This window comes from Alnus glutinosa, chromosome 13, assembly GCF_958979055.1.
Source record: "Alnus glutinosa chromosome 13, dhAlnGlut1.1, whole genome shotgun sequence".
In the NCBI taxonomy this organism is placed as follows: Eukaryota; Viridiplantae; Streptophyta; class Magnoliopsida; order Fagales; family Betulaceae; genus Alnus; species Alnus glutinosa.
Window position 1 is genome coordinate 21216479 of NC_084898.1, and position 10448 is coordinate 21226926.

At 35.0% G+C, this 10448-nt stretch overlaps 1 protein-coding gene across 1 annotated transcript; it reads left to right on the top strand.

Annotated features, from left to right (window-relative positions):
• The first annotated feature begins 520 nt into the window (after window positions 1–520).
• Window positions 521–9454, top strand: LOC133854380 (plastidal glycolate/glycerate translocator 1, chloroplastic). Its single transcript, XM_062290565.1, has 8 exons — window positions 521–911; window positions 992–1307; window positions 3473–3734; window positions 3922–4037; window positions 7183–7292; window positions 7877–8054; window positions 8353–8482; window positions 9141–9454. The coding sequence occupies exons 1-8, from the start codon at window positions 600–602 to the stop codon at window positions 9289–9291; spliced, it is 1575 nt and encodes a 524-aa protein (XP_062146549.1). The 5' UTR covers window positions 521–599; the 3' UTR covers window positions 9292–9454.
• The last annotated feature ends 994 nt before the right edge of the window (window positions 9455–10448 follow it).

Here is a 10448-nt window from a genome sequence, read left to right on the forward strand (position 1 = left end):
AAAATTTATATGCTTCTGATGTAGTAAGAAACACATGACACTCGGTTGGGAATAGGATCCTCTCCATTTCAAATAAAATAGATAGTATCGATTTTATGGCAAAAATTTAAAATTTGTGCACTATATCAACATTAGCACGTCCAATATAACATCACGTATATCGTTAAATATACTAACTTTATCTGCTAAATTGTAGGTTTGGTGGAAATTTGTGTCCTCCTGTTCAGCAACGAACTAGTAAATAATAAGTCGGATCAGATCCTTTATAATTATTTGTTTGAATTTAAGAGAATTCAGTCAGGTGATTGTGAGAGACCATTTATTAGACCCACCTACTTATCCGATAAAGTGGATTCAATAAATAGAACAAATAATTATAAAGAATTGTAATCTTAATAAGTCTCTGATTTTCGAAATGCCCGGGAAAAGTTCGGTACTGTCCGTTGTGCGAGGAAGGCTGAAAGATAATCTCATCCTCTTTGCCCTCAACAGTTTTATGTCCATACAAAATTTTCCAGACCCCACAAAAATTGAAAAATGCTCTCTTTGTGTCGCTCTCTCTTCCTGAAGTTTCCACTCGCTTGTTTACCCCTTTTCCCATGGCGACCACTCCTCCGGCCATACTCCATAATTTGCCTATCCCTCTCCCCAATCGCCACCATCCAAAACTATCCTCCTTTACTTGTCGAAGTTCATTTGCGTATACGCATAAAGCATCCGCTTTGGCTTTCCTTGGGGTCCGAGCCTTATGTAGACCGCCCCGTTCTCAAAAATCGGCCTCACCCATTGGAGCTTTTGGACTCAACTCCAGGTTCTTGCAAATGGGTTCTCCGGAAACTTCGTCCAGTAGAGAAATTTCAACGAAATCCGTCGGCGCAGAAAGCGGTGGAACTTCCACGGTCTCTCAAACAGTACGTAGCCAATACATGTGAGCCTTGTTTGAAATTTTGAATGATATGTGTTGATGGGTTTTAGTTTTTATGCATGTTAGGTGTTTGGGATTGCGCATTTGGTTGTTTCGCTTGGGATTATATTGGCCACGGATAAGCTTTTGAAAGCGGCGTTTGTGGCTGCCGCTATTAAGTTCCCGAGTGCGCTATTTGGGATGTTCTGTATATTCTCTGTTCTTGTTATTCTCGATTCCACTGTCCCAGCTGCGGCGACTGGTTTGATGAACTTCTTTGAGCCTGCTCTCATCTTCATTCAGAGATGGCTACCGTTGTTCTATGTTCCGTCTTTGGTTGTTTTGCCGCTTTCTGTTAGAGATATTCCAGCTGCTTCCGGCATCAAGATCTGTTTCATTATAGGTAAGTTAATTTTTGCCTACCTCTTGATAAACTATGAAACTATTAGTGGTGATTTATCTTTTTGGTGTTCATTTTTAGTGATTCAGTGACTATTTCGGATAGTAATTTATTTTTGTGAAATTTTGGTAAGAGGTATAAATAAGTAATGTAGCAAGGCCATAAGCCTAAAGGAGAGCTTATCGCATTCTTCCTTATGTCTTTAATTATTTACAGCCACTATGTTTTACACGTACGTCCTTTTCCAAATGCTCCCTACCACCTGATGATTGTGAACCATTTAAAAAGATAAAGAAAGTGTGAAATAAGATCATCTAATTTACTAACCAAGCCATAAAAATAAAGCAAGCCCACAGATCATAAAGACGATAGGATTCCAGTTGGATCACTCATCCAACTGGATTTCTTCAATCTATTAATTGTTTATTTGTCCTTATTCAGTGGATACTACTAACCAGCTCATTGTTGTACCAAAAAATGGAGAATGATAGAAGAGTAGGTGAATATGTATCATATTGTTGTTCAGCATATCACATTGTCCTTTTCATCTTTGCAATAATCTGGTAAAAGCATGTTGATCTCATTCCACGTAGGCCTTTATTCATCACATTCTTTACTTCACGTAAATGATAGCTAATAGCTAATGAATTATAATTCGAAGAATAATTATGGAGCTACCTTATTTAGTTGTGCCACATTGCCTAGCTGATCTCATAGTTGTGCCTAAAAGTAAACAATCTAAGGTGACACCAGTCAGTGCACTGATATTTTGCTTGCTTCCTCCTCTATCTACTTTTTCCTCAATCCAGTACCTCGACAGCATAAGTTGTTCTCTTTTAGTTTTGGCAGTAACTTTAATTATTGTAGAACCATCACTTTTCTTTCCCCAAAATTTCTGAACATTTGATCATGGATAGGAGCAGCACCATTTATTCGAGTGTGAAGCAGCCCTTACATGCTAATAGATTATAGGCCTGTCATTCTTGACAGAGCCTAATGTTTGTCCTGTCTATCCTTACTATTTGATGCATGGAGATGGTCTTCTCTGAACGAAAGCATATCATGAAAACTAGGAAAAAAAAGAAGTAATTTTCATTTATGCAAACTGTCATTGCCTTTTTTAAATCTTTGCTTTGATAATTATATTGCTCAAAAGTAAACATAGAACGGGCGTAGGGAACTAACATCATCTAGATGCAGTTTTCAAATGATTTTAAATATGAAAAGAACTTCTATTTTTTGAGGGCCTAATCTGGAAGTGATAAGAACTCAAGCTATGTGATATGCTTTTGCATCAGATTGAGATGACGACATAGATTTATTTTCACTATCTTGACTGATAAATGGAGTTGTTTGGGGGGGATTACAAAGAGGTGCCTTTGACAAGAATCAACTATTGATTTTTAAGTCATTTTCAGTATAGAAATTGTCAAGTAATAGTAATAAGGTTTTGGACGGTTATGGAAGCTTTGAGTTTAGGACATGCCATTAAGGGAAACAATTCTAAATGATTGTCTCACGTTCCCCTATATTGCCCATTTTGCATTTCAGAATGCAACCATCTTCATATGATTTAAAGGATAGATTAGAGTGACTGCGGGTCTACACAGCTCTTGGAATACATTTTCACAATGACCAAAGCCTCGATGACACAGTATTTATTTTAAGTTAAAAAAATCTGTTTGGCAACAGAATTTTGGAAACAGAATATGATTCTGATTCTACTTTTTTCAAAAATAAATCATATTTTATTCAACTTTTTCAAAAACAAATCATATTTTATTCAACTTTTTCTAAACAAATCATATTTTATTCAACTTTTTCTAAAAAGTCAAACCTCAAAATTAGCAAACAGAATAAGAATTCAATTCTGATTTCAAAAATTGAACACCCAAACGTTAAGGAACTTATATGTGCTGCATGAGTATAATTTATTGCTGTTGTGCTATGGTACTTCAGTTTATTTTCTTTCAATTAAACTACACAAACAGTTTTTTAGTTGATTTTGTTTCAGTTAAACTATGCAACAAACTTTTTCTTCTTTTATTTTTCAGTCTAAATAACTGAATGTTTAATTTATTGATGTTGAGTTCATATACGATTAGAAGTGTGTCGAATGTTTTCTTTCGAGCGCAATTGATATTAGTGTTTAAGGGTTTAATTTGCAGTGGGAGGCTGGCTGGCTACACTTTCTGTTGCGGGTTATACAGCAATAGCTGTAAGAAAAATTGTAAAGACAGAAATGACAGATGCAGAGCCTATGGCGAAACCATCTCCCTTTTCTCCCATTGAAGTGTGGACTTGGACTGGTATTTTCCTTATATCATTTGTGGCTGCATTGGTGTACCCAACAATATTGGGGACAGGTGCACGAACATGCCTTCCTTTCCTACTTGCATCAACGGTGTTAGGCTACATGGTTGGTTCTAGGTAAAGCTTCATATTCCTCACTTTAGCATGTCATAGTAACAGAAACTTTCTTACTGAGGAAAATAATTAATATTAAGATAATGGTGAATAATCTTACTGTTATTTTCTATTCCAAAATTTTATATTGGTGTAATTATTTGTTTTTTGTGTGGACATTTAACCTTTTCTTTCTGGATGTGGGTTTCAGATTGCCATCAGATGTGAAGAAAGTTTTTCATCCAATTATTTGCTGTGCAGTATCTGCAGATCTGGCTGCAATGGCTTTTGGGTACCTTTCCCAGTCTGGGCTTGATCCTATTCTAGGTATACTCAAAAGCATAAGTTTCTGATTTCCTTAGCTAAATATTGTTTCCCTTGGTTGCTACACGATAAGATGAACACATATTATAATCGGGAATATCACAAGTTGCTACAACTAGTCAAACCACAGCCACTTGTATGATTCCAAATAAGCTTTTTGGGTCTCTCCTCTTATTTTACCATTTTTTTTTCTTTATGCTATTTCCCAATGCACTGTTTTTTATTTCTTTTTTGCCTATGTGATATAATTGTGTAAAAGGAAAATCTAACATACCAATAAACAGACTATATGGGTAGTGCTCTTCTGGATGATGTTTGAAAATTTCACCATAATTAGTTTGGGGCAAATTATTATAGTAACCCATACCATTTTAGTCATTGTATCATGCACACAAATAGTGTTTCATAAAGGTCAGATTAAATAAATCTTTATTGTGATCAGGTGTAAAATATTAATTAAATGTGTAAATTCACAATTTTCTGTGAGCTTAAGCTTTTGGGATAACTAGTGATTTGACATGGTATCAGAGTTAAGGTCCTAAGTTCAAACATTGACTCCACAATTTAACCCCTATTTCAGTTAATTATCTTACATGTTGGGATGGAGTTTAAGCTCACACATAAAGAGAGTGAAAACATTAATTAAATGTTTAAATTCGTTATTTCCTATAAATTTAAGCTTTGGAATAACTAGTGATTTAGCATGATCCATGTCCAAATGATGGGAGCAAGAGCGATATATGAACTTACGAGGATAAGGTGTGGGAAAGATAGGGACTTGGATCATCTTGACACATTCAGTTGCGTTATAGTGAGTAGTATTTCTGACATAATTTTTCATTATTGTCTCAAGTTAAATCTGCCTCTTCAAGAGGTATATATAAGAAATTCTATATCTTAGATCCACACGTGAGGGGGGGAGGGTTAGTATGCTTATAAATTTATTAAGGCCTTTTTTGGTAGTAAATTTTTTTCGTTTTTCAAAAGCTGAAATTTTTTTCTCCAACATCAATTATCCATACGAGTTTCAAATGTGGACCCCACCACTAATACATTTTTCAAAACAAACCACAAAACTCTTTTAGAAAAATAAAACACTTGTAAAAACAAAAACAAAAAAAAACAAAAACACTTCTCAAAATATAACTAGACATGCTCATTTTTTCAAGTGTGGAAGCTGTCTTATTGTACATAAAAAGTTAAAAAGAAGTTGAGGCTGGCCTGGTGGCCGCCTAACCTGTGGTGGCGGAGCCACCAAGTTGGCCACCAAATCCGCTTAGCATCCGGTGATGGTGGCTAGATCCAATAGCCCAAAATTTTAGTACTTTTTTTTTACAACATTTCTCAATTTTTTTTTTTTTCAAAAACTTTACCAACCAAACAAATATTTTTGTGACCTCACATATAACACTTTTGTGTGGCCCCACCAATACAATTCTCAATTTTAACCTTTTCAAAACTCAAAACCTATAACACTTTTCAAAACTTTACCAAATCAACCCTAATTTTCCCACTAACCATCATATCATTGTTTAGATAATATTCCATGTTTTTGAAAAATAAAATAAAAAATCTTTGTAGAGATAATATACCTTCTCCGGCAAAGTGACCAAAAGTCATTGTTTTTATAATCTTAAACCCAATTTTTTTTTTTTTTTGGGGGGGGGGAAGGAGATTGTTTGCCTATAAATTTGAAGCAAGATTAAGGGATAAGTTGTTTCTTGGACTGTTGTATGATCAGCGAAGTTCATCCATTAAAGGGAGATTTTAAGGGAAAAAAAAAAAAAAAAAACAAATGGAAGGACAGCCATACTTAATGTTATATGATGATGGGGATCATTGCCTATCCTTTCCATGCAGGATGAATCAAGTGGATAAATTTTTTCTTGGACTATGTGATCAGCAAAGTATTATTTAAAGAGAGAACTTTGAAAGAAATCTAAGGGGCCATAATTTACTGCATATAATGATGGGACATGTCCTAAAGTTTCCACGCAGAATGGTTAGTGGATAGACTTCTTGGAATGTCGTATGATCAGCGAAATTAATCAATTAAAGGGGAAGTTCCAAAATAAATTTAAGTAGAGCCAAACTCTATATTATCTACTGATGTCCAGTCAACAAACATGTCCATTAATAAGAAGGCTTCAACAGGGTGTATACTGGATTGGATGATTGGCAAGAGAAGAAATATATACATATATATTAGATTGATAGATTGATGGAGAGAGAAGGGGGCAGGGGAGAAAGCAAAGTTGTTTCAATTGTGTTTCTTAACTCGTGTGTAATCCCATTTTCCTACAAAGAACTTATTTATAGGAACCTTCTATTAAAACCACTGAAGGCTATAAACATTAGAAAACATAATAATGTTAAAGAAGAGACGAGACTCTACATATGACTTATATGTGGTATGCATCAACTTTTCAAATGTGGACCCTGTCAAAAAACACTTCTCACCTCTATATCGCATTAAAACACTTTTTTATAACCAAAGCTAAAAAAACACTTTTCAAAATCCATTGTCAAACACAATGATTTCTCAAGATGTGATACTACCAGAAGGCTAAGACTGCAATGTTATTAGGGGACACAAAACATGATTATTTCTCAAGGAGTGACTTGGTTCAAGTTGAAGGCATTAAAAGGACATGTAGAAGGCAGAAAGAACAGTGGCTGAATTTGTTGGAGAAGACGAGATGGTTAATGTTAAAAAAGGGACAGAAGTTAGATAGAGCTGAAGGAAAATGAGGATATGTTTACCTGAACCCAAATGATTGAGATAAATTTTTGTATAGTCGCAAGGTGATATATCTTGTTTTGGAAGGTTCCTACTTCCAAGGAGGAAGTATCTTTCCTAAAACTGGCGTGGGAGTGATCACATGCTAAGGATTCATATGAAAAAAAAAAGAAAAAAAAAAAAAAAAAAAAAAAAGAAAAAAAAAAAAAGAAAGCCCTAGATCTCTCTCTCTCTCTCTCTCTCTCTCTCTCTCTCTCTCTCTCTCTCTCTCTCTCTCTTCACATATAGGCAGGCCCACCCGTTGTTCCTCTCTCATATGAACTATTCTTTTGCAAATTTTACCACTTATCTGTTTCAGTTTTGCATATCTATACCTTTGTTGGTGATTCTTCTTTCTAATATAAACAGGACATTACCTTACAAAGGTGTCTTCTAATCCTGGGGCTGGTGATGTCTTAATGGGATTTTTGGGATCTGTTATACTCTCTTTTGCCTTCTCTATGTTCAAACAGAGAAAGGTAACGACCTATCCTTCACATCTAGTGAGTTAAGAGTTTTCCCAATTTTTAACAGTTACTGTTAATTTAGTTTGATTCTTCTCAAGTTTAAGGCTGGGTTTAGTCCACCTGAGTACCTAGACAGAGTTCTGTGGATTCAATGGACAACTAGTGGTTCTGCACCATAGCATTCCACTGGATGCACATACGGGAGGGGACCATCCTTCTATTAATATCATTTCTTGTTCTGATATATAATTTATAACTATACAATGTAATTATGCAAACCTTTTTTTGCTCTCTTTTACTGGAAAATCTAGGAAAGTGGATAACGGATGGTGAAAGACCCCTGTACAGTTTGATTTTGATGCCAGGGATATGGGTATCCAGACCATAGTGTTGTTCTTCTATCTTTTATACGTGCGCCATATGCTCCAACTGATTGATACAAAGTTAACGTATATGAATACCTCACTGTGACACCATGTCATGCATTATTTTTTTTTTTCTCTTATTAATTCCAATCTAATGTTGTGAAAATCCTATATATGATCAGATGATGTTGTAAACTAATAAAGGAATGATGTTTCTCTGCACACTTTCAGCTCGTTAAGAGGCATGCAGCCGAGATTTTCACGTCAGTCATTCTCTCAACAATATTCTCATTGTATTCAACTGCTCTTGTTGGACGCCTTGTTGGGCTAGAACCATCTTTGACTGTATCAATTCTACCCAGATGCATAACTGTGGCATTAGCCCTCAGCATTGTGTCTTTGTTTGAAGGTACAATTTATATAATTTCTACGAATCTGTAGGCAGGATATCCTGTACAATTATAATTATGAGCTATAGTTAAATTTGGCTTTCATAATATAGAACAGATAAAAATAAATAAATAAAAAGATGAATCCAATAAATAAAGAGAAATGAACTCAAGTTTTAATTCATTTTTATGATGCCTTTTTTTTTTTTCCTTAACCACCCAATCAATATATAATGTTCAGACCACATGTTGGTGCATATAATACTTGCTTGAAACATATTCTCTCTTGGAATATAATGTTTTCCATTTCTTAAATAGGTACCAATTCATCTCTCACAGCCGCAGTAGTTGTAGTAACTGGTTTAGTTGGAGCAAATTTTGTGCAAGCAACGCTTGATAAACTACGGTTTCGTGATCCTATCGCTCGAGGGATAGCAACTGCATCCAGGTATGTGCTTCTGTAGCTGATTAATCAATGAGTACTCACCATTAAGTTTATATGGCCAATGTGTACAATCAATCATGCTCTCAGTGGATATGGTACAAAGCTTAAAGGCAACCAATATTTTAATTCTGTGCAAAAATTTCTAAATGTTGGGGACTGTAAGACAGATGTTCTTAGGATCTGAATGCTTTTATTTCTATGTTTCGCTCCGGTGAACAGTTTCAAAGCATTCCATCCATAAGAAAAATATAATATTTTATAATCTTTTTGTAACGACTCAGGAAAAAGCATTAGCTACATATGTGTTATTACCCCAAAATAAGTAGTTAATTTAGAGCTCTCATAAAATCCCTTATAAAGCACAATTTCATCTAGTAATTAGGCAATGTGGGACTTAGCACAGTTGTGCAGAGCCACGTCATGCAGTGCTTCAATACCAAATGGCCTAGCGTTACTAAGTGGCTTTGATACTATTGCACATCCTTTCATATGGATAAGAAAACATTTTAAAACGTTTCATTCATTCATACAATCATTTCGTTTTTCTTTCCTCTTCTTTCTTTCTTTCTTTTCATTTACATCGCTTTTGGACAAGTGAATAGATTGGTATGGCCATTTTCATCCATTTTTGCTTAACTTGTTTTTTACTTGGTTGTTCTAGTGCTCATGGATTGGGAACAGCAGCATTGTCAGCCAAGGAGCCTGAGGCTCTCCCATTTTGTGCCATTGCTTATGCTCTGAATGGTATATTTGGATCTCTTCTTTGCTCAGTTCCGGCTATCAGGCAAAGCTTAATTGCAGTAGTTGGCTAAAGCAATCAGCAGTTGAATAACATATCTTTGATTAAAATTCTATTCTTTCCATGAGATTGTAAAGAGAATAAACAGCCCATCATATTGACAACTATATGCCTGCATGGTGTACAGAAGTTGATTTTAAGAAGTTTGCACATCGAGGCATCACATAGTTCAGGAATGTACATGCAGTTAGAAATCTTTTTTTTAAAAAAAATAAAATAAAATCAATTTATTTAAGTAACATGTAACTGTCATGTGACAAAATGTTATGGGCCTTCAAGATAGAACCCATGGAGTAATAGTGATACCTTAGACAATAAATAGCAAACAATATTCTTACCCTTATCAGAAGAAACAGGCACAAAAGCAATCTTAGCTTTGTAACATGAGGGGTTTTTGAGGTAGAAACAGCAAAATTGAAACCCAACCCACACTTATCACTACGAGGTTTCTGAGAATTTAACAGGCAATCAAGACTAAGAGTTTGGTAATGAAATGGAAACCTAATAGTAAAACCGACCTTGGGGCCAGCCAGCCCAAAAGGCATCTACTGACTACTATAGAAGGTTTATATCATAGATTGTTCTTACTTACAAAACATTTATAACTCTGAAGACCCAATTTCGTAACCTTGAGAAACGACCCATTCACTTCCCACTGTAATGACTCCGGAACCTCTAGCATTTTTCTATACGGATCAAGTACATTCACGAATTAACCTCATCCGCTTCAAAAAAAATGGAACTTTAGTGGCTATATGAAACCTCTCCAATATTGATGAAAAATAACCTCTCTAATTGTTTGGAAGTCATGGGTTATGAGGTTTATAAAGATGGGGAGGAAACAAGGCTTCTTCTTCTTTTTTTAAAATAAATAAGTTGGTTAAGGTTTTATATATTTTTCACAAGTGGCATCTAGGCCCGGTGCGAACGAGCTAGTGAACAAGTTATTTTGTCAAATTGCAATCTTCAGTTTGTTCGACACTCAGAGAACTAGCTTTTTTGTCAAAAAATTTAGACTTCTATTATTTTTTATTAAGAAAATAAAAATTGAGTAAGTTTTGCAACACCATCAAGTTGGCTTCATCTGATGTCGAAATCAAAAGACATGATCCTTTTAGTTTGACTAGGTCTATGTTAAACAACATACGCAAACTTGAATTCTCATGTCTT

What these genes read in the sequence shown, in the direction of transcription:
- LOC133854380 (XM_062290565.1), top strand. Translation starts at nt 600, where the DNA reads ATGGCGACCACTCCTCCGGCCATACTCCATAATTTGCCTATCCCTCTC. An exon ending in TGGGCTTGATCCTATTCTAG is followed by an intron (nt 4,038 to 7,182) that starts GTATACTCAAAA and finishes TAATATAAACAG; the next exon opens with GACATTACCTTACAAAGGTG. An exon ending in CATTGTGTCTTTGTTTGAAG is followed by an intron (nt 8,055 to 8,352) that starts GTACAATTTATA and finishes TTTCTTAAATAG; the next exon opens with GTACCAATTCATCTCTCACA.